This window comes from Rhinoderma darwinii, chromosome 7, assembly GCF_050947455.1.
Source record: "Rhinoderma darwinii isolate aRhiDar2 chromosome 7, aRhiDar2.hap1, whole genome shotgun sequence".
NCBI lineage: Eukaryota > Metazoa > Chordata > Amphibia > Anura > Rhinodermatidae > Rhinoderma > Rhinoderma darwinii.
In genome coordinates this window covers 13,036,325-13,061,057 of record NC_134693.1, presented here as the reverse complement: position 1 = coordinate 13,061,057, position 24,733 = coordinate 13,036,325, and the positions used below count along the sequence as shown (strand labels likewise).

The 24,733-nt window shown below is 47.7% G+C and overlaps 1 protein-coding gene across 1 annotated transcript in view; it reads right to left on the bottom strand.

Moving 5' to 3' along the window:
* SGIP1 (SH3GL interacting endocytic adaptor 1) overlaps positions 1 to 9,097 on the bottom strand; it is an 88,447-nt gene extending 79,350 nt beyond the window's left edge. The window contains exon 1 of the mRNA XM_075832784.1: positions 8,871 to 9,097. Within this exon, the coding sequence (XP_075688899.1) occupies positions 8,871 to 8,880 (10 nt within the window). The 5' untranslated portion in view covers positions 8,881 to 9,097. The remainder of the gene's footprint in view (positions 1 to 8,870) is intronic.
* Positions 9,098 to 24,733: the final 15,636 nt, after the last annotated feature.

Genomic DNA, 24,733 nt, shown 5'->3' with positions numbered 1-24,733 from the left:
TTTTGCTTTTATTTTGACAATTTGATAAGGCTCTGTTCACATTTGCGTCATTATGCTTCGTCATAGGAGCATAGGAGCCTCTCACCCTCAGATTAATTGGACAAACTATTAGAAAAAAAAAACGTTCATAAATTGACATGCAGTTTTTTTAATCCGCAGTATGTAAATTTATGCTGCGGAATCACTGCTTTTCGGTTTCAGGTTTTCCCCATTGAATTCAATGGGGAGGTAAAACCCGCAACAAAAAGCAGATGTTGCAATTTTTGCAACTGAAAAGCGATACTGCCGCAAAGATAAAAAAAACAAAAAAAACTCATACCCAGAACTCTCTGCTCCTGCGTCCGGCCCCCAGGGATGACGTTTCATCCCATGTGACCGTTGCAGCCAATCACATGCTGCAGTGGTCACATGGGGTGAAACCTCATCCCAGGGGGCCGGATTGAAGGACTTCAGAGGGACATGTTGCCATGTTTACGGGTAAGTATGATATGTATATTTTTTTTACCTGCTATTTTTGCAGCAGACATTCCGGACGAAAGACTGAATCACAATTTGGTGAATTTTTTGGCCGGAATTCCCTGCGGCGTCCAGGGAGGTTACGCGTTGTACTTTTACGCAGCGTATACCACCCTGTGTAAACATAGCCTAATTGTGGTCATCACCATTGATTTCAATGGTGACGGATCTGGTGCAAATGGTTTCCGTTTGTCACCGTTGTGGAAGGGTTCAGTCGTTGCAAACATAAACCTATGGTTTCCGTTTTTCGGTCAGGGTTCCGTTCATGGGTTCCCCTGACGGAAAGCTCAGACGGAGCCCATGAACGGAGCCCTGGCATAGATGTGAACAAAGCCTAATACTGGCTAAAGCAATAGAATATTATTAGTTATTACTGACACGAAGGAGTAAAAAGTTATAATATTTTGGCTAATGTGGGCGAATGTTTTAAGTTCACGACTATAAATACGGATTGTGCTTTCAGACTGGCTGTTTTATCGTAGGTGCGCAGCCTGTGTTATACACGGATATCAGATTGTTCTCTTTCCGGGCATCTGTCGGTGTTTCTGTGAGGAATTGCTGGAAGGGAAGACGTTTCCATACATTGTCAGAAGAAAATTTGGACGCTTTTTCTGCAAGATGTATGCAGCCCATCTGTGGTGCCTCGTTCGTACCCTTTATGTGTAGCGTGGCCCCTGAGCTGAACCATTTCTGTTATACGGAGAACGCGTCATCTTCTCTCCCGTCTAAGGCCCTGTTCACACTGAGTTTTTTGTCCGAAAACACTTCCCATTGATTTCAAATAGGAAAAACCGCTTGCGGGAGACAAAAGCGACATGACCTAGCCTGAGGTGTTTTTCCAATTAAAAACCCCATTGAAATCAATGGGAGATGGAAAAGAACACCGCTAGCGGCCGCAGCGGGGTTTTTTATGCATTTTTTGGGAAAAAAGGGTTGTGTTCTCTTCCTTTGCCTGTTGGAGGTAAAAAACGGCGCCTCAAAAAGCACGACAAAAAAAACGTAATAAAATCGCATGTGGTACACAACCAATTAAAAAAAAAAAAACTAGAAAAACGGAGCTGATTTTTCTGCCTGCAAAAAAACTGTGTGAACTAGGCCTAAAGGTGCCAATAAACATTAGATGAACATCGGACGAACCGGTCAACCATCTAAATGTGTACGGTGGTGTCCCAACTCTCCCCCGACGGAAAATGTCGGGGAGAAAGAAGGATCGGGCATGATGGTTTTCAACATGCCCAATCCTTTGTTTTCATGGGAGAGGCGTCTGACAGCGGCTTAGTGCTCTCTTCTCATTGAGAACACATGCACGCTCGGTGGAGTCGAGCCGACCATGTGTGTGAGGGGTCTGGAGGAACGGCTGTCGGCCAAATGAGCGTGCAGCTGACAGCTATCCAAGGTGTGGGGCCATCTTAAGAACAAACGGATGACCCTGTAATAATTGGTGACTTTTTTTATTTAATTCTACGGGAACCACTCATCTCTACAATGTTCTGCTGGGGGGGGGGGGGGTCAGCCTGTGACCTCTTACTTGTCGCCTTTCCTCTTCTCGCATCATAAAACGTCCCCTGTCACATGCAGCTCTGCCTGATCCAACATAATGGATAGACAGACAGGTCACTGCCTCCCACAAGAACACTAATCTCCTCTGAAATACTCTGTGCTCCTTCCACTTTCTGGTTCTCGGTCTCTCTGCTCTCCATTCTCCATCTTCCCTGTGAAACGCAGCCTCGTCCTCAGTAACAATGAAATGACTGGACAGGTCACTGCCCGTCACAAGACCAGAACACTAATCTCCTGCTGCTGTCATATGCACCATCTGATTTTTGGGAAGTTTTATCTCGATTTACTTCAAAGCAGAGTACACTGCGTCAACACAGACCTTTCCCAAAGAAAAAGGCTTTCGTAAGCTGCTCTAAGGCTTCGTTCACACTACCGTCACAGCACCTGTTCTTAACGGAGCAAGCACAGGTATTAGATTAATAGATTTCTATGTTTTTGAGGGCAAGGACAATGCTACAGACTCTGCTACTCTTGCTGTCAAAAACAGCAAAACACCAAAAGAAAAGAACCCAGTGCAAATTTACTAATAGTGCAAAAACATTCGTGGATGAAATGTGGGTTGTGTGATTGCGCTCTAATAAAGACTTATAAAAGGCAATTTGATCCTAGCAAACCACACTTCACTATGCCTCCCATTCGTCCCACCATAAGACAATTAAAGAGCAAGAGGTGGCCAAGTTTAGGTAATGCTGATAAAATATGGGGGGGGGTCCTCTGTTCAGTATCCTCATCTGTTGGTCAGAGTGCAGAGTGTTTACATAGAGTGTCTCTCTCTCTGGAGGACCTGTCTGGTCCTCTATTACAGACAACACATTGATAAGAATAGACATTGTGTAATGCTTCATTTCCCCTGTGGTGGCGCTGCAGAGAAATTGAACACTGCCTGGTTTCCCCTCAGATAACAGCTGATCGCTGGGGGTCCCAACAGGGGGATACTTTGTGATCAGCTTATTGTCAAAAGACCCTTCTAACAAGTAGAAATTGTACAAAACCGACAACCCCTTTAATATGGGCTCGGTGACAATAGCAGGAATGCATGAAGCCGGATTCTACTAATACCACATCAGATATCTGCCACGTACGAACCTTTCATGTGTGGGAGACGTGAGACCTTTATGTGTGATGTAAAGACATCTGTTGAATGGCACTCGAGAAAACCGACCTTTTTACCAGCAAAAAAAATCGAAAGACGCCAGGAGTCAAGAGGTTTATTAAATATCAGTTGTCCCCATTAATAGTTATTACCAGTAGCACAGGGTTAAAATTGACATACAACAGTAGCAGTGACCACCACGTCTTCAATGTAGAGACATGAACAAATCACGAATCACAGCTCGATAGAGATATGAGATAAGTATTTATGAGATACACTATATGGAGAAAAGTATTGGGACGCCTCTTTCATTGCATTATGGTGTTTCATTCAGTCCATTCCCCCAGGTGTACAACATCCGGCACTCGCCACGCAGTCGCCTTTACAGACATTTGTGATAGATCGGGTCATAGTAAAGAGATCACTGGATTCCAGCGAGGTCCTGTAATAGGACACGACCGTTGTAAGACCGAGTTCACACGGGACGGATATGCTGCATAAGAGCACATAGCGTATCCGCCCTGTGCACCGCAGGGAATTCTGGGCGAAAAAGCACACCAAATTGTGGTGCAGTTTTTCGCCCGGAACGTCCACTGCAGAAAACTGTTGAATTAACCAGCCGGCTAGCATGACGTTTCATCCCAGGAGATTGGCTTGGAGGAAGAAACACAGACTCCGAGGTAAGTATAGTGTTTTTTTTATTCAGAGTTGCATTTTTTGCAGCGCAATTGCTGCGAACCTGCCGCAAAAAAACGCAACAACTTCTATTTGTTGCGGGTTTTACCTCCCCATTGAATTCAATAGGAAAACCTGCAACAAATAAGCAGTAATTACGCAAATACAATTGACACGCTATAGAATAAAATTCTGCACCGCAGGTCAATTTCTGAGCATTTTTTTCCACTCAGTATTTAGGCAGCGTGTGGATGAGATTTGTTCTATCTCATCCACTTTGCTGCTACTGTAATCTGCTGCAGATTTTCCGTCTGCAGTTCCAGATGGGAAAAACGCATCAATTCCGCAACGTGTGGACAGGCCCTAACATGTCAGTTCCGGACATTTCTTCCCTCCTGGATATTCCACCATCACCTGTGAGCGATATTATTGTAAAGTGGAAGGAATCGCCGCAATTCAGCCATAGAGTGCAGACCACGTAAAGTTACAGAGTGGGAGCGCAGAGTGCTGAGGAGCAAGTGCAGAAAAGCCACCAACGCTCTGCTGACTCCATAACTGCAGAGTACAGACCTTCTCTGGTAATAACATCCGCACAAATACTGTGCCCGGGAGATTCATGCCATGGGGACCGAGCAGCTGCATGCCAGCCCTATTTCACCAAGCACCATGCCAAGAGTCGGATGGAGGGGTGTAAAGCCGCCGCCACTGGACTCTGGAGCAGCGGAAATGTGTTCTGTGGAGTGACGCTTCTCTATTTGCCGTGTTCTGTGGAGTGACGCTTCTCTATATGACGTGTTCTGTGGAGTGACGCTTCTCTATCTGACGTGTTCTGTAGAGTGACGCTTCTCTATCTGACGTGTTCTGTGGAGTGACGCTTCTCTATCTGGCGTGTTCTGTGGAGTGACGCTTCTCTATCTGGCGTGTTCTGTGGAGTGACGCTTCTCTATCTGGCGTGTTCTGTGGAGTGACGCTTCTCTATCTGGCGTGTTCTGTGGAGTGACGCTTCTCTATGTGGCGTGTTCTGTGGAGTGACGCTTCTCTATCTGGCGTGTTCTGTGGAGTGACGCTTCTCTATCTGGCGTGTTCTGTGGAGTGACGCTTCTCTATCTGGCGTGTTCTGTGGAGTGACGCTTCTCTATGTGGCGTGTTCTGTGGAGTGACGCTTCTCTATGTGGCGTGTTCTGTGGAGTGACGCTTCTCTATGTGGCGTGTTCTGTGGAGTGACGCTTCTCTATCTGGCGTGTTCTGTGGAGTGACGCTTCTCTATGTGGCGTTTTCTGTGGAGTGACGCTTCTCTATGTGGCGTGTTCTGTGGTGTGACGCTTCTCTATGTGGCGTGTTCTGGGGAGTGACGCTTCTCTATGTGGCGTGTTCTGGGGAGTGACGCTTCTCTATGTGACGTGTTCTGTGGAGTGACGCTTCTTGGCTGCGTCGGTACAATGTATATACACAAGGCAGCGGCTGCGTCGGTACAATGTATATACACACGGCAGCGTCGGTACAATGTATATACACAAGGCAGCGGCTGCGTCGGTACAATGTATATACACACGGCAGCGTCGGTACAATGTATATACACACGGCAGCGTCGGTACAATGTATACACACAAGGCAGCGGCTGCGTCGGTACAATGTATACACACAAGGCAGCGGCTGCGTCGGTACAATGTATACACACAAGGCAGCGGCTGCGTCGGTACAATGTATACACACAAGGCAGCGGCTGCGTCGGTACAATGTATATACACACGGCAGCGTCGGTACAATGTATACACACAAGGCAGCGGCTGCGTCGGTACAATGTATATACACACGGCAGCGGCTGCGTCGGTACAATATATATACACACCCGGCAGCGTCGGTACAATGTATATACACACACGGCAGCGTCGGTACAATGTATACACACAAGGCAGCGGCTGCGTCGGTACAATGTATACACACGGCAGCGGCTGCGTCGGTACAATGTATATACACACGGCAGCGGCTGCGTCGGTACAATGTATACACACAAGGCAGCGGCTGCGTCGGTACAATGTATACACACAAGTCAGCGGCTGCGTCGGTACAATGTATACACACAAGGCAGCGAATGCGTCGGTACAATGTATACACACAAGTCAGCGGCTGCGTCGGTACAATGTATACACACAAGGCAGCGTCTGCGTCGGTACAATGTATACACACAAGGCAGCGGCTGCGTCGGTACAATGTATACACACAAGGCAGCGGCTGCGTCGGTACAATGTATACACACAAGGCAGCGGCTGCGTCGGTACAATGTATACACACAAGGCAGCGGCTGCGTCGGTACAATGTATACACACAAGGCAGCGGCTGCGTCGGTACAATGTATACACACAAGGCAGCGTCGGTACAATGTATACACACAAGGCAGCATCGGTACAATGTATATACACAAGGCAGTGGCTGCATCGGTACAATGTATATACACAAGGCAGCGTCGGTACAATGTATATACACACGGCAGCGTCGGTACAATGTATACACACAAGGCAGCGGCTGCGTCGGTACAATGTATACACACAAGGCAGCGGCTGCGTCGGTACAATGTATACACACAAGGCAGCGGCTGCGTCGGTACAATGTATACACACAAGGCAGCGGCTGCGTCGGTACAATGTATACACACACGGCAGCGGCTGCGTCGGTACAATGTATACACACAAGGCAGCGGCTGCGTCGGTACAATGTATATACACAAGGCAGCGTCGGTACAATGTATATACACACGGCAGCGTCGGTACAATGTATACACACAAGGCAGCGGCTGCGTCGGTACAATGTATACACACAAGGCAGCGGCTGCGTCGGTACAATGTATACACACACGGCAGCGGCTGCGTCGGTACAATGTATACACACACGGCAGCGGCTGCGTCGGTACAATGTATACACACGGCAGCGGCTGCGTCGGTACAATGTATACACACGGCAGCGGCTGCGTCGGTACAATGTATACACACACGGCAGCGGCTGCGTCGGTACAATGTATACACACAAGGCAGCGGCTGCGTCGGTACAATGTATACACACAAGTCAGCGGCTGCGTCGGTACAATGTATACACACAAGTCAGCGGCTGCGTCGGTACAATGTATACACACAAGGCAGCGGCTGCGTCGGTACAATGTATACACACACGGCAGCGGCTGCGTCGGTACAATGTATACACACAAGGCAGCGGCTGCGTCGGTACAATGTATACACACAAGTCAGCGGCTGCGTCGGTACAATGTATACACACAAGGCAGCGGCTGCGTCGGTACAATGTATACACACAAGGCAGCGTCGGTACAATGTATACACACAAGGCAGCGTCGGTACAATGTATATACACAAGGCAGTGGCTGCGTCGGTAGAATGTATATACACATGGCAGCGTCGGTACAATGTATATACACAAGGCAGCGGCTGCGTCGGTACAATGTATATACACAAGGCAGCGGCAGCGTCGGTACAATGTATACACACAAGGCAGTGGCAGCGTCGGTACAATGTATACACACACGGCAGCGGCTGCGTCGGTACAATGTATATACACACGGCTGTGTCCTGCGTCACTTCTGCTGTGATGAGGTCGGCTCCATCTTTCGCTGGGTACTGCAGACACACTGATAGGAAGCATAGGGTCCTCCGGCTGACATCATGTGTGACTCACCGCCAGCCTCGCTGATGCCTCCATATAATCCTGGTATAAAACTACCCACAGAGAATAATCTCCCGAAGACACGCAGAGCAGGGAGACGCCAAAGGCTGCAGATTCATTCAGTGCTATAGGCCCAAACCAGTGCCACCAGAATAACACTACAGTGGACGCCAGAATATCCCCGCAACAATGTCATCAGACCGACCACAGTATAAAACCTACATCACGGAGGGGGGGGGGGGATCGTCTTCCATATGACATTGAAATGTGAACACAATGGGTTAATAAACCATTCATCTGAATCCTAAGGGAAGACGTGTGAACCGGGTAGGGGGGAACCTCCTGGAATCAATGCTGAGATTTTAGCCTGGAACAGACCTCAAGGGGAGATCACCCATTACCCCCCCCCCCCCAGCCCCTTTAACCCCTTATGTCATGGAGGAGAAATTAAAAAAAAATAAAAAAAAGGGACATATTGCAAATAACAGATATTTTGAAAAAAAACCAGATGATTGCAAAACTGTGGATTAGGTTTACGCATTGGTTTTATTGAGAAGGGGTCATTATAAAGGCCATACAATCTAGAGCTGTGCGTGCCCTCCAGGCCCTCAGATTTACCCCCTATCAGGTGTCCGGTCAGATGTATTTCGTTATAATAAATGCACAAGTCTCTGCAAAACCAAAGCGGATACAGTTGCCCATTTGCATTGCCCCAAATGTAGATTTTTGGTAAACACTAGAACAGTTCGGAGACAGACAAGCAAAAAAAAAAAAAAAAATCTTACAGCCTTTTCCAATAAATATTTATCCCAGATGCAAGAACAGGCGCTAATGATCGGTTAGATGGAATATCGGTACGACCATGGCCAGACTTGCAAATTATAGATATATATCTCTCCAGCCACTTTAACCCCTTCAGGCCATGGGACCACAAGGCACCTTGAATAACAGGTTGATGAGACTTTCCCGTTCTACAGGAGTGCAGGAATAGACCAATTGTATAAGTATTCACACCCTGCAATGTGACTTTAAGACGATTCATTATTTGCTAGTAATTTAATAGAAACTGATTGCTCCGCATCCTGCACTGGGGAGGGGGGTCATCTTATAATAGTACATACAGCCCCCCATGGGTAACCAGGGCTGTGCCCCCTCCAGGACTAGGGGCTGGGCTGGGCTGACCTCATTACTGCACAATGTGAAATGAATGAAGAGGGGAGCAATGATGAATGAATGAATGGAGGAGAGGGAGGGTGACATGACATTCAGGAGGAGGGAGGGGGTGTATGGCAATGAAGACCAGATAGAGAAGAGGAGGGGGTGAGGGGTATGGTGCAGAGGGAAGAAGACACCCTACCTTCCATCATGGTGGCACAATATCATTCCTTAAACTCCCAGGAGACTGAAGGGGGCAGTGTAGAGCTGTGAGGAGTCAGGGGCCCCGGCGCCGCCTCGGTGTATGGAGGGCCCCGGACAGGCAGCAGCGGCAGCACAAGAGGATGCTGTGAGGAGAGACGGGAGAATCACCCCGCTGCCAGGAGCCGGCCAATCCCCGCCCTCCGCCTGCATCACGTGATGATGTCTCCTCACACAATACACACACCGAGCCCGGCAGCTGACGCACTTCCCGCACGCACCCTCCGGTAACGGCCCCGGTCACAATCCTATATCCTCTCTATTACCGGCACCTATACACCCGCTGTAATCCAATAAGTTTCCATATCACTGTAACTTATATGTACTCACTACTGGCGTCATGGCTGCTACAGTATAATCGTGAATGGCGGTAATTATGCGGCGCAACAGGGAAAGTTATCCGCAGCAGGTCCCATAACGGTGTATGCCTGTCCCAGGTGCCCCCATAAGTCTCATCCTATGGTCCCCCTTTAGTTCTTGCTATAGTTGCCCCCATAAATGTCTCATGCCAGGGTCCCCCCTTTAGTCCTTGCTGTTGGTTACTCGGGAAAAGTGTACCCCCCAGTGTATAGTGCTTGCTATAGGTTTTTCCAGAAAAGTGCCCCCCCCCCTATTAGTACTTGTCTGGATATCTCATAAGTGTTACAGCCAAGGGTCCCCCCTTCAGTGCTTGCTATAGGTGCCCCCATAAATGCCCCAGCAAAGGGTCCCCCCTTCAGTGCTTGCTATAGGCTTTTCAGGAAAAGTAGCCCCCAATTAGTGCTTGTCTAGGTGGCTCATAAATGTCTGCCAAGGGTCCCCCCATTAGTGCATGCTATGGGTTCCTCAGGAAAAGTTTCCCCCTTTTAGTACTTGCTATAAGTTCCCCCATAAGCGCCTCAGGTGCCCCCTTATTGCCAGCAGTAAGTGTCACCATAAATGGCTCATCCAAAAGTGCCACTTTTAGTATCTGCCGCGGTGCCCCCTTTATTTCCACGCCACATGTGTGTCCTAATCACTGCCACAGCTGCTCCTCTTGTGCCTGCCACATGTGCCCACTAATTGCCCCAGTCTGATAGTCACCGTTGGCGCCAGCTGGGATTTCTGCGCTGGGTCGTGTCCTCGCACTGCCTCTTACAGGAAGTTTTCGGGTGTTTTTTCGGAAGTTTGTGCTCGTGACCTCGCCAACAGCGGAAGATTATTTGTTGGCTGAATTCACACTGTGTTTGCAGTGTCCGCTTAGCGTATGTTAAACCATAGGTCGCCATTCACCCAGCGGAGGCTGGCAGATGTCGGTATACCTAGTCTCGACTGTATGGAGTAGCGTAGTTGCTGCGTGATTCCATGCAGAGGCATTTTGCAAAAAACGGACACCGCACTCTTAATGTTTTTTAACGTGGTAGCCGATGTGCCGCAGATGCCACTGTGTGCCTATACCATGGTGTCTGTCAGACGTATATCTCCGACATACACTGCAAACACGTACAATCTTCCATCCCGACCTGAAGATTTCTCCCACAATTTAAAATCTGAAGTATACGTTAAACGTAGTTGCTGACCGCGGCATCCCTCACCATAGACTACAATGGTATCCGTAAAACGTGTACGTCATGAAATGTAGTGTTATGTGACGTTAATTCAAGGGCATGGGGAACCGTGTAATACATGACCAGACCGCGTCCGCCCTAGACTAATTCAGGGTATGGGCACATGTAGCGGGCTCTGTCGGGCTAAGTTACGGCCGCAATCTATGCTCAAAACCGCACTGACGTGACGTTTTACCTTAAGTTTTTTGCGAGTTTTAAGGGTATGTTCCCACAGGCAGAATGCGCTGCAGATTATTCGCAACGGACAATCTGCAGCGGTATTTAAAAAAAAAAAAAAAAAGACGCAAGAAAATCGGTGACAAAACACATAAAATAGTGCGTTTTTGCTTCTAATGCTGCAGTTTCACCTGCATATTAAGGCCCCACACCGCGACCGTATTTTTGCTGATAAATTGCGGAAACATTTTTATGTCCTCATGCACACGACACGATTTACACGGATCGGCGCGGGAGCCGCAATTGCAGACGGCAAAAACTCAGGACATGTCATTTTACGGTCCGCAATTGAGGATTCACCAATACGGGTGAATTGTAGATCCGGGAGTCCAGATGCACAACAAGGTTTTTTTGCGGACCGATGGACCACTGCAGACCCATGGATTTGCGGACCGCAAAACCGTTGGGGTTTTGTGCAAGAGGCCTAGTGTAAAGCATAGACTGTAGCGAGCTTTATGTGCACCTGCGGATTTCCAGCGTTTTTTTTTATACAGCGTTTCCGGTGTGCAAACCGCAAGAAAACAACTAGTGCAAAATGTATTCTCCGCATTCAAGTCTGGCCGGTGTTTCCGTTCTGGGAGAAGTCCCTGACTTCACTGTCCATATATGGACGTTGAAGTCAGGGACTTCTGGAAAGGTGCCGCTATCTACAGAAAGGTAGGGGGGGTGCCATCTATAGGGGGGGTGCTATGTAAAAGTCCTGTGTAGAACTACCAACAGGGGGCTGTGTGGCATTACCTACAGGGGGCTGTGGCACTACTTAGAGGGGGCTGTGTGGCACTACCTATAGGGGGCTGTGTGGCACTACCTACAGGGGGCTGTGGCACTACCTATAGGGGGCTGTGTGGCACTACCTACAGGGGGCTGTGTGGCACTACCTACAGGGGGCTGTGGCACTACCTATAGGGGGCTGTGTGGCACTACCTACAGGGGGCTGTGGCACTATCTATAGGGGGCTGTGTGGCACTACCTACAGGGGGCTGTGTGGCATTACCTACAGGGGGCTGTGGCACTACTTAGAGGGGGCTGTGTGGCACTACCTATAGGGGGCTGTGTGGCACTACCTACAGGGGGCTGTGGCACTACCTATAGGGGGCTGTGTGGCACTACCTACAGGGGGGCTGTGGCACTACCTATAGGGGGCTGTGTGGCACTACCTATAGGGGGCTGTGTGGCACTACCTATAGGAGGCTGTGTGGCACTACCTATAGGGGGCTGTGTGGCACTACCTACAGGGGGCTGTGTGGCATTACCTACAGGGGGCTGTGGCACTACTTAGAGGGGGCTGTGTGGCACTACCTATAGGGGGCTGTGTGGCACTACCTACAGGGGGCTGTGGCACTACCTATAGGGGGCTGTGTGGCACTACCTACAGGGGGCTGTGGAACTACCTATAGGGGGCTGTGTGGCACTACCTATAAGGGGCTGTGTGGCATTACTTACAAGTCTATGGGCAAAACACGCAGAATCTCCGCAAATAATATGCAGCATAACGTAACATGCTGCCAATTTGAAAGACGCACCGCGGAGCACTTTTCAATCGACGTTTCTACGTTTGTTTTCCACAGTTTGTCACTTGGCTGATATTGTAAATGCCGTGGAAACATAACCTAGATGATTGTGAATGTCCGTGTGTTTTTTGAAGGTAAGGGCTTGTCCACACACAACAGAATTTCTGCAGCAATTCCGTTGGGAAAATAGCAAACATTCCGCTGTGGCAAAAACGCACCGTTTCCTGCGGTTTTTATGGCAGAAAATGGTTCGTATTTTGCTGCGTTTTTCTAAATGTTGGGAGATGGTGACGTCTCCTCTGAAAAACGCAGCAATTCAGTAACTTTTTGCAGCAGGAATTGACATTCTGCGGTACGAAAAATAAGCACCGCGGGTCAATTTCTGCACAGAATTTTTGCGCAGCGCGTGGATGAGATTTGTTACCAAACACGCTCATGTGAATCCGGCCTTAGTCAGATGGGACGATGCGTGTGTCCGGGCCTTTAGGCTGAGTTCAGATTTCCTGCAGATTTTGCATGTATTTTTAAAGCCAAAACCAGGACTGGAACCCAAACAGAAGAAATATATAAAGGACGGCCTTATAGCTCTGCTCTCCTGTATCCAATTCTGGTTTTGGCTTAAAAAATGCATGCAAAATCTGCACTGTGTGAGCAAGGCCTTAGGTCCTATTCACACGGCAGAGTTTCACAGCCGTTCAAAAACCAGCCGTCACACGGCCGCAGTAGGAACAGTAGACCCCAAAAGGAGTTATTCACACGACCGATTTTTTTGACGGCCCGGGAAACATAAAAATAGGACATGCCCTGTTTTTGGCCGTTCTCCGGCCCCCATAGAAATCTATGGGGCCGGGTAATACACGGCCATCACTTGAATGTGTTCCGAGTGACTGCCGTGTCTTCCGTCGCTCGCGCTCTCCTCCTCACAGTGTGCAGTGCATGTGAGGAGGAGGGTAATCTGGCCACAGATTCGGCAACGCTGTGGCCGGGGATTGGGGATTCCGCTCCAGGAGAAGTCCCTGACTTCACTGTCCATATATGGATGTTGAAGTCAGGAACTTCTGGAAAGGTGGCGCTATCTACAGAAAGGTAGGCGGGGGTACCATCTATAGGGGGGTGCTATGTAAAAGGGTCCTGTGTAGAACTACCTACAGGGGGCTGTGTGGCATTACCTACAGTGGGCTATGTGGCACTACCTAGAGGGGGCTGTGTGGCACTACCTACAGGGGACTGTGTGGCATTAGCTACAGGGGGCTGTGTGGCACTACCTAGATGGGGCTGTGTGGCATTACCTACAGGGGCTGTGTGGCATTACCTACAGGGGCTGTGTGGCAAAACCTACAGGGGGCTGTGTGGCATTACCTACAGGGGGCTGTGTGGCACTACCTACAGGGGGTTGTGTGGCATTACCTACAGGGGGCTGTGTCACTACCTACAGGGGACTGTGTGGCATTACCTACAGGGGACTGTATGGCACTACCTACTGTGGGCTGTGTGGCACTACCTACAGGGGGCTGTGTGGCATTACCTACAGGGGGCTGTGTGGCACTACCTACAGGGGGCTGTGTGGCATTACCTACAGGGGGCTGTGTGGCATTACCTACAGGGGACTGCGTGTCACTACCCACATGGGGGCAGTGGCATTATCTATAGAGGGCTGTGTGTGGCATTATCTACAGAGGGAAGTGTGTGGCAAAAAATTTGCAAATTAAATTCATCCGTTTTTAAAACGGACAGGGAAAAAAACGGATGCAAATCAAGTAAAAATCGGCTGTTAAAAATGGAAACACGGCCCGCAACGGATGTAAAATGGCCGAGAAAAACTGACCAAAACGGACGTTTTTATCGACCGACACTCGGACTCTGTTGTGTGAATAGAGCCTAACGTCTCATTCATACGACAGGGTCCGAGTGTCGGCCGATAAAATCGGTCGTTTTTCCCGGCCGGTTTGCATCCGTTTTGCATCCGTTCCGGGCCGTGTTGCCGTTTTTAACAGCCGATTTTGACCGGTTTTGCATCCGTTTTTTTCCCAGTCCGTTTTCAAATCGGATGAATTTCATTTAAATTTGTTGCCACAGCTCTCTGTAGATAATGCCACCCAGCCCCCTGTAGGTAATGCCACCCAGCCCCCTGTTGGTAATGCCACCCAGCCCCATGCAGGTAATGCCACCCAGCCCCCTGCAGGTAATGCCACTCAGCCCCCTGCAGGTAATGCCACTCAGCCCCCTGCAGGTAATGCCACTCAGCCCCCTGCAGGTAATGCCACTCAGCCCCCTGCAGGTAATGCCACTCAGCCCCCTGCAGGTAATGCCACTCAGCCCCCTGCAGGTAATGCCACCCAACCCCCTGTAGGTAATGCCACCCAGCCCCCTGTAGGTAATGCCACCCAGCCCCATGCAGGTAATGCCACCCAGCCCCCTGCAGGTAATGCCACCCAGCCCCCTGTTGGTAATGCCACCCAGCCCCCTGCAGGTAATGCCACCCAGCCCCCTGCAGGTAATGCCACCCAGCCCCCTGCAGGTAATGCCACCCAGCCCCCTGCAGGTAATGCCACCCAGCCCCCTGCAGGTAATGCCACCCTGCCCCTTGTAGGTAATGCCACCCAGCTCCCTGTAGGTAATGCCACCAAGTCCCCTGTAGGTAATGCCACCAAGTCCCCTGTAGGTAATGCCACACAGCCCCCTGTAGGTTGCACCCATCCCCCCCCCCCCTTCCAGGAGAAGTCACTGACTTCAATGTCCATATAGGGTTGGGGAGTCCGCTTCTGAAGTGAGTGACGTCACTGTGTCCATATATGGACAGCGTAGTCACTGACTTCTCCTGTAGCGGAATCCCCAATCCCCGGCCGCCGATTGGAGATTCCGACTTCTACAGGGAGCAAAAAAAGACCCTCCTCCTCCTCACATGCACTCTGCACTGTGAGGAGGAGGAGAGAGCGCAGGCGACGGAATACACGGCCATCATTCAGGACACATTCCGGTGATGGCCGTGTATTACCCGGCCCCATAGACTTCTATGGGAGCCGGGCGGCCGGGTAAACGGCTGAAAATAGGGCATGTCCCATTTTTTGACGGCCAGGTTTCCCGGGCTGTCAAAAAATCGGTCGTGTGAATAGCCCCATTAGGGGTCTATTGTTCCTAATGCAGCCGGGTGACGGACGATTTATGAACGGCCGGCACCCGGCCGGGAAACCCTGTCGTGTGAATAAGGGCTTACAGTTTGTGTTTCACTGTGATTATTCAGTTTTGTTTTTTGTGCAATTAACCCCTTTACGACGAAGGACGGATATAGCCGTCCTGTGCAGGAGTTCCCGCAAAAGGACGGATACATCCGTCCTCTGATCACGTGGGTACTGCCAGTGTACACACGCGATCAGTGGCAGGAGCACGGCTGTTATACACAGCCTGGCAACTGCCGGAATAGAAGCAGTTTAACCCATTAAATGCCGTTGTCAATAGCGACAGCGACATCTAATGTGTTTGACAAAGGGAGGGAGCTCCTTTTGTCACCCCATCGGCGCCCCCGCAAAGAAACCATGGGGCGCCGTCGGGTTTCCATGGCAGCCGGGGACCTAACAAAGGCCCCCAGATCTGCCTTCAGCAAATGCCTGTTTACACTGACAGTCAATAATGCTTTGGTATACTAAGTATACCAAAGCATTATATATGCGATCAGCAGACCGCATAGTGAAGTCCCCTGGTGGGACTAAAAAAATAAAAATGTAAAGCAGTTAAATAAAGTTTGTGAATTTTTTTTTTAAAAATGACAGTCAAAATAAGTGGTTTTATTTAGTAAAAGTATCAAAACAAATAACACATACACATATATGGTATCCCCGCGATCGTAACGACTTGAACGATAAACTCGCGGGACAGGGATGTAATATTACCACTTTACAAAGCATTAGTGAGGCCTCATCTAGAATATGCAGTTCTGTTCTGGGCTCCAGTTCATAGAAAGGATGCTCTGGAGTTGGAAAAAATACAAAGAAGAGCAACAAAGCTAATTAGGGGCGCAGAGAATCTAAGTTATGAGGAAAGATTGAAAGAATTAAACCTATTTAGCCTTGAAAAAAGACGACTAAGGGGGGACGTGATTAACTTATATAAATATATGAATGGCACATACAAAAAATATGGTGAAATCCTGTTCCTTGTAAAACCCCCTCAAAAAACAAGGGGGCGCTCCCTCCGTCTGGAGAAAAAAAGGTTCAAGCTGCAGAGGCGACAAGGCTTCTTTACAGTGAGAACTGTGAATCTATGGAATAGCCACCGCAGGAGCCGTCACAGCAGGGACAGTAGATGGCTTTAAAAAAGGGTTAGATAATTTCCTAGAACAAAAAAATATTAGCTCCTATGTGTAGAAATTTTTCCTTCCCTTTTCCCTTCCCTTGGTTGAACTTGATGGACATGTGTCTTTTTTCAGCCGTACTAACTATGTAACTATGTAACTATGATAAAATGAACACATTAATTAAACCGCCGGATGAACAACAAAAAACAACGGCAAAATTCTCTCTTTTCTCCCATTTCCCCCATAAAAAATTAAATAAAAGTTAATCTATAAGTCCTATGTTCCCCAAAATAGTATTAATGAAAACTACTGGTCCGCAAAAATCAAGGCCACATTGACGGAAAAATAAAAAAGGTACGGCTCTTGGAATGCGGCGATGCAAAAACAGGTTTTTTTTCCAAAAGGGTTTTTATTGTGCAAACGTAGGAAAACATATAAAACCTTTACATATTTGGTATCCCCTTAATCGTGCCGACCCATAGAATAAAGGTAACATGTTATTTACGCAGCATAGTAAACGGCGTAAACGTATAACGTGAAAATCAATGCTGGAATAGCTGCTTATTTTCAATTCTCTCCCAAAATAAAGTTAATAAAAGTTAATCGATATATTATAAGCATCTAAAAATGGTGCAATTACAAAATACAACTCGTCCCGCAAAAAACAAGCCCTCATACGGCCATGTCGACGGAACAAAAAAAAAAAAAAGTTACGATCAAAACCTCTGACATGTAACAGGTTAAAAGTTTTTTAAAAGTTCAGTTACATTTCGTTGCATTTAAAGAAACAATCCTAGAAAATCTTCCTATGACTGCCACTATGGACAACCAGCTTTATATGGAGTTCTGTTTGTTGCACATTTTTTTTGGTTTCATCCCAAAAAGAAAAATATCTTTTAGATCACAGCAGAATAATTTTTTCATCGGTTTTACAGGATCTTCACTGTTGCCTGTGTTTGATTTTTAGGAGAATTTCACCCAAACGAATATAGAAAAAATAAGGAGGAATATCGCTAAAGGCCATCGACATCAAAAATTCATGTTCCAAGCTGAAGAGAGGATCCTCCGACGTGACTGACAGATAAACTTTGTGGAAATGCAGGCGAGTGAAGGCTTTTATTTCTACATTTTTCTACATTTTAGCGCCGCTTCTCTTGAAATGTGTTTTCCACATTTGTGATATAATCGTTCACTCTTGAACACTATTTAGTTTGTTTTTTTAAATCTGAATGGATCTGAAAATCTAAGGTGACTGATTTCTATTCGGAGCTCAGTACCTGACTACAAGCATTACTCCATCCAGGCGTCTGTGTCCTCCGTCTAATCCATTTACATCCCATCACTCCTCAGAATTACATTTCCTAGATTAAATTATGTCTACCTGTTATTCACTAACATCCTGTGATCAGTTGGTGTATAGGATTAATATTTGATCAAATATTAAAAATTACTACTCTGAGGCCGTGTTCGATCCGTGATATACGGACCGTGTGTCTGCAATATTTCCCGGACCGACCACATGATTATAGTACAGGATAGTATTCGCAGTGATAGGCACAGACTCCTAGCCTCATAGATAACTATGATGCTAGAAGCCCGGCTCCATGAACTGTGGTCGTTCCGGGAAATATTGCAGACACACTTTTGACGTAGACAAGTTAAACCTTCATTATAAAATTATCATATTATACCCCCATATCCATATAGTTTATGAAAGTAAAAACATAGCACGTTGTGAAAACGCCACCCATCACTTTATATTCGTGGGCGCCTTCCTGCAATTTTGCAACAAATCGTAACATTGTGTAAGAAATAGAGAAAAAGTCCTGCTTGTGGCTAAAAGTCTGACCATTAGCAGAGCCTGAGACGCACAACAACACCTAAAAAAAAAAGTCCAGGATTTATGCCTATGTCTTTGTAACGGACACACACAAGTTTCGGTAAACTTTTCTTTAATCAATGATAGGAGATGACGACCGCTAACAAGATGCTGTATGGACAATATTCTTAACTTGTAACTGCAATTTGGCAGGGTAGTTATACCCAGCAGTCCTCCATACAGTCTCCGATACAGTCTAGCTAGACAGACTTCGCTGCAGTCCCTCAGACTCCTTATGCCACTCTTGGTGCTCTCACATAGTCCACCGGGCCCAAATCACTATGGCCCTCTAACACAGGGTTATCTCTCAATCCCAGCGCCGCGCGTCTCCGTACGTCCTGAAGCGCTCCCCTCATGAATACTCCGGACTCATAATTATAAGTCTGCTACATTCTTTTAGCGCTGCATTAGCCAAATGACACAGCGTTTTCTATGTGCCGTTCTGGCTACTAGGAGTAAGGACCTGTAACTCTTATATAGGACAGCATATTAAACTGACAGATAAGTTTTAATGCCCTAGTCTCATTTGCTCAGGTGTTTTGGCCTAGGTATTTGTCTTTGATGGTTTGGTTTCTAAAGTCCATTGGTTTGGTACCTCAGTCTTTGGTGTTCATTGGTCTGTGGCTTCAGTCCCTTGTTTCTCGTAGTTTGGTGTCTCAGTCCTTGGCGTCTAGGTCGCTGGTATCTGGTAGTTTGGTGTCTCAGTCCTTGATATCTAGGTCCCTGGTATCTGGTAGTTTGGTGTCTCAGTCCTTGATATCTAGGTCCCTGGTATCTGGTAGGTTTGTGTCTCAGTCCTTGGTGTCTAGGTCCCTTGTATCTTGTAGTTTGGTGTCTCAGTCCTTGCTGTCTAGGTCCCTTGTATCTGGTAGTTTGGTGTCTCAGTCCTTGGTGTCTAGGTCCCTTGTATCTGGTAGTTTGGTGTCTCAGTCCTTGGTGTCTAGGTCCCTTGTATCTGGTAGTTTGGTGTCTCAGTCCTTGGTGTCTAGGTCCCTTGTATCTGGTAGTTTGGTGTCTCAGTCCTTGGTGTCCAGGTCCCTTGTATCTGGTAGTTTGGTGTCTCAGTCCTTGGTGTCTAGGTCCTTTGTATCTGGTAGTTTGATGTCTCAGTCCTTGGTGTCTAGGTCCTTTGTATCTGGTAGTTTGGTGTCTCAGTCCTTGATATCTAGGTCCCTGGTATCTGGTAGTTTGGTGTCTCAGTCCTTGGCGTCTAGGTCCCTTGTATCTGGTAGTTTGGTGTCTCAGTCCTTGGTGTCTAGGTCCCTTGTATCTGGTAGTTTGGTGTCTCAGTCCTTGATATCTAGGTCCCTGGTATCTGGTAGTTTGGTGTCTCAGTCCTTGGCGTCTAGGTTCTTCCCGGTATCTGGTACTTTGGTTTCTCAGTCCCTGGTGTTTATTAGTTTGGTGCCTGAGTCCTTGTTTTCTTTTGGATTGGCACACAGGGTTGGTTCTGCCTCATCCCCTGGTGCCTAGTAGTTGCTTACACCTTTGAAGCTGGTGCCCAGTTGTCCCCAGTGTCCCAGTCCCCCACATATACTAGTTTACTTTTAAACAAATGCAAATGATGAAAAGAAGTGTTGCTTATGACTTATTTGTATACGCTTAGGCTCCATGCACACGACAGTAAAAAAACCTCTGTAATTGCAGACCGCAATACGGTCCGCAATTACGGACCCGCCCGATTCCATTGGCCGCGGACACCTTTCCGAATCGCTACGGAAGGGTGTCTGTGCCGTAGAAATGTGCCGTGAATTACGGAGCATGTCCTACTTTTTGTTTTTTAATGGCCGTGCTTTCATACTTTGTATGGGAGCATGGCATGAAAATGCGGCCGTCGGCGGCCGGCCGTGCCTGCAAACGCGGGCCGTGATTACGGGCACGGCCGTGTGCATGAGGCCTTAGTGTGTATTTGAAGGATACTTTTATCTAGCCCTAGGAAACATACATTCTATTTTTTCCATTACATAAAACTCAGATAAACCCCTCCTATTTTGACGTGAACGGGCTGACGCTCTAATGTGTATGGGGGCCAGATGTCGGGGGAAAGAAAAATTGGGCATTTTGGATTTCAGCATGGCAATCCTTTGTTCCTTCAATAGATAAGCGGCTGCTGAGTATGCCTGGCAGCGGCTTATCCCCCTCACCATATTGCAATAAACATGGATGCTCAGCCCAATGCGCATGTTTATGGGGGAGTCTGGAGAAATAACAGTCGGATATAACGTGCATCATTCACATTGCACAGTCATCACATGCAGAATTTGCACCATGATCCTCCATAGATGATTCATTCCAATAATCCAGCTGTCATTTATTTCACTTTTGCTTTTTTTTTGCCAGAAAAAAATAAATCTCTTTCTGAAAATAAAAACTTCTCAAAGACGTCTGTTTGAGGGTCTTGTCTTCTGCATATGCCAAGTATGACTGTCCAATATCTGCAGAGCATGAAGCAGATGCACTAGGGTATTACCATGCGCTGACGCATTGATTCTCTGCAGGCTGCATTCCCTGCACTGAGCATATTTAAGGTGTGCAAAATACTTTATCTTAAAGGGAGTTTCCACAGGGAAATATTACACCATTGAGCTTACTGTGTATTGTTTAAAACCACAAGTAGTCCTGGATCTCTGGTCTCTACTCCTCCCCATCAGCTCAGGTCAAGGTCAATGGGCACCTCTCATTCTCCTTTAAAATTACCAACGGTACACGACAAGGCTGCCCCCTATCTCCACTGATATTTATTCTATGCCTGGAGCCCTTGTTGTGTCATATCCGCTCCAACCCAGACATTACAGGCGTGGACCTGGGAGGCAGATCCCATAAGGTTGCCGCCTACGCGGATGATCTGCTGTTCTTCCTCACAGCCCCTAGAATTTCCTTGCCCAACCTGATGGCGGAGCTGAGTAGATACTCGAGATTATCCAACTTCAAAATAAACTACCAGAAGTCAGAGGCTCTTAACATCTCGCTTCCACAGACTCTGGTCACTGACCTGTCGGAGTCCTTTTCCTTCAAGTGGGCAAGGGACTCACTTAAGTACCTGGGAGTCCGACTTCCCGGTGATCTATCTCACCTTTATGCGGTGAACTTTCCCTTGCTTCTTCAACGTATAAAGGCGGACCTGGACTCTTGGACGTTGGGCACCTTCACCTGGTTTGGAAGGTGTGCGATTTTTAAAATGAACATTTTACCACGGATTCTGTATCTCCTACAGGCCCTACCGATACATATCCCGCGCCCGTTCTTTCAATCCCTGCTGTCCCTGGTGCACAAATTCATATGGGCAGGGAAACCAGCACGTATCGCCCGATCTTTGCTTTTTCGTGTAAAGAGGGGGGCATTGGTCTACCGGACTTTGTCTCCTATCACCACGCCTCCCACTTGACTCGAATCTTAGACTGGTTCCGGCACGGCGGGATGAAAGAATGGGTATCTATGGAACAGGCCTTTATGTCAATCCCTTTACAGGCACTGCTGTGGTTGGGCAGACATGTTCCCCGGGTCGCGCGGTCACACCCGACAATAGGCCCCACCCTTGCAGTCGCAGCACGGGTGTTTCCTCGGGCAGAGTTTTCGCCGTCCCCCTCCCCGCTATTTCCGATCTTAGGCAATCCCGCCTTTCCACCGGGACTAGACAGTGGCCTGTTTCAAGTATGGTTGCGGGCGGGTAAGGGACAGGCTATACAATTTCAGCAGGAGGGGAGGTGGATGACGAGCGATCAAATACGATCTCTGTCGGATCCGGTCCCTTTCGCGACATGGCAGGTTACCCAGTTGCTACATTTCCTGGCGTCACTAGACCATCCTGGAGAGCAACTACGAGACTGCTCTTCGTTTGAACTCCTATGTACAGGCACGGGCACGATCCGACATGCTTTGTCCAGAATCTATGCGTTTTTGATCTCACCATCCAATTTATCGCCACCTCCGTACCTGCTTATCTGGGAGAGGGATTTGGGCGAAACATTTACCCCTGAACAACAAGAACGCCTGTTCACCATGACACATAAGTCCTCCATGGCCAGTAGATTTCAGGAGGCAGGGTTCAAGATCTTGTCCCGTTGGTATCGGATGCCTTCCAGATTGCATGCAATGATCCCGGCGGCCTCGCCATTATGCTGGAGATGTGGGGACCATGTGGGTACAATCATGCATATTTTCTGTGACTGCCCACTCCTGACTGGGTTCTGGTCCGAGGTGTGGCACATTTCCTCAAAATTTACGGATTTTCCCCTCCCGCGATCTCCGGGCCTCTTCCTGCTTCATTTGTGTGAGGTCCCCCTGTCCTCGTATAGACGCTCGGTAGTTCGACACCTGGTGAACGCAGCCAGGGCATGTGTTCCTGCACTGTGGAGACAGTCCTGCCCTCCGACAGTGGGCATGTGGTTCGGCAAGATCCAGGAGATCATGAGAATGGAGGACCTCACGGCATCAATGAAGGGGACTCATGCCTCCTTCCTAAAAACATGGCGTGAATGGATTTGTTTCCAAACAACCGAGGAATATAAGACCATCATGGCCTCGTGAATTCCCACCTAGATGCGGTATGTCAGGTCAGCTCCCCTCCCCTCTTTTCCCACCCATTTTTTATTTTCTTTCTTCACTATTTTTCCTCTCCTTCTTACTGTCTCTGCTTCTCTCCCCCTTTTTAATGCTCTCATGCTCGCTTATGGAATACCATGCACGGCAGCGGGTTCAGGGTGCATATCGGAGATTGCCTAAACAATTGTTTTCAGCGACATGATACTCTCAGGTGACCCCATGCACTTATGTGAGGCCGATAACTGACCTGTGATCCATTGAATGTTTTGCACTGCCATTTTCACATTATGTTGTGTATACTTTGAACGTTTGTGATATAAAATAACAAAATGAAAATAAAAGAATTTATAAAAAAAACAAAACACACGGAAATCCATTATTTCTCGTTATTCTTTGTTAATGGTCATTGATTACTCAGGAGTGTAATATACCTGAAATTCCTGTTGAGGATAAGGCTGTATTTAATTTAGGTGAAAAGTCATAGTAATATAGCTGATGTGATACGGTTCAGAAATGTAGTGTTGTATCTGTATCCGCAGGACCTGTCAGTATAGGCCTCCCGCCCCACAGAAGTCTCTTTTTCTTCCTATGCAAACCCATGAATGGTATTGGACCAGAAAACGGGAGTTACGTGAGCAGCCTCTGATTAGCTTATCATGTGACTCGTAGTCAATGGCGGAGAGCAGCGTGCATGGATACGGTAAGTTAATGGCAGTATAACCAGCATTATGGGCACTGTGGCTATATAGCCCTGAATTGTCTATATGTTGTTCATATCTGTACGGGCTAATATATATGTATAACGTGCAGTAGTACAACCTTTGACCATGGAGTTTCGAAAATTCACTTCTCCAACCACTATATCATTTTCAGGGTGAAGTGCTGTAAACCTAATTTAGGACAGATTAGGGCTCTGTTCACACCTCCGCTAGCCTTCGTTCCATTGGAGGGTTTCTGTTGCTTTTTGATGGCAAGAATAGCATTGTCGGCAGTGTTACTCTTACCACTGAAACATTAAATAAGGACCTGACAGACAGACCCATTATAAAATCAATAGTATCCGTATGGAAATAGACTTGTCAAAGATGCCACGGCGCTAATGTGAAGAGAGCCTAAAGGGCCTTTTACACCGGCCGACAATGGGCCGGTGCAGCGAGCGCTGATCAACGAGACATCATTGATCGGCGCTCGTTTGCTCCTGTCACACGGAGCTATGGATGGGGATGAGCGGACGTTACTCCGATTGCTCGTCCCCATCCATTATTATCATGTCTGCAGCGCCTCTCCCTGTTTGCACACCAAGATCTGCTGCCGACAACGATAACATTTTAGTTTTTTAAAACGACACGACCAGCAGCTGATTGGGCGTTTGCTCGTTCATCTTCTGATCGCTGCCTTGTTTACACAGCGCAATTATCGTCAACGAGCGTTATATGAACTAATGATCTGCCCGATAATCGCCCAGCGTAAAAGGGCCTTAAGGATCTGTTCACACCGCATTTGGTCTGAACATTTAGCATATGCCCTGGTAGATATTTCCGACACATCTAGAGCACTATAGATCTGGCGGATAGTAAAAATGCGCCTTTTTGGCATCTGCCGAGTAGAAATATGGTAGTATACTTTTTTTTTTTTTACTTTATAAGAAAGCCTAGTCTGCTGCGTTTTCCGATCTAGTGGGTCATTGTAATAAAAATATACCACTCTGTATTTGTTTTTTTAACATGGGGAACTATGTATAATGTATGCTGATATATGGCATACAGTGGCGTGTGTCGG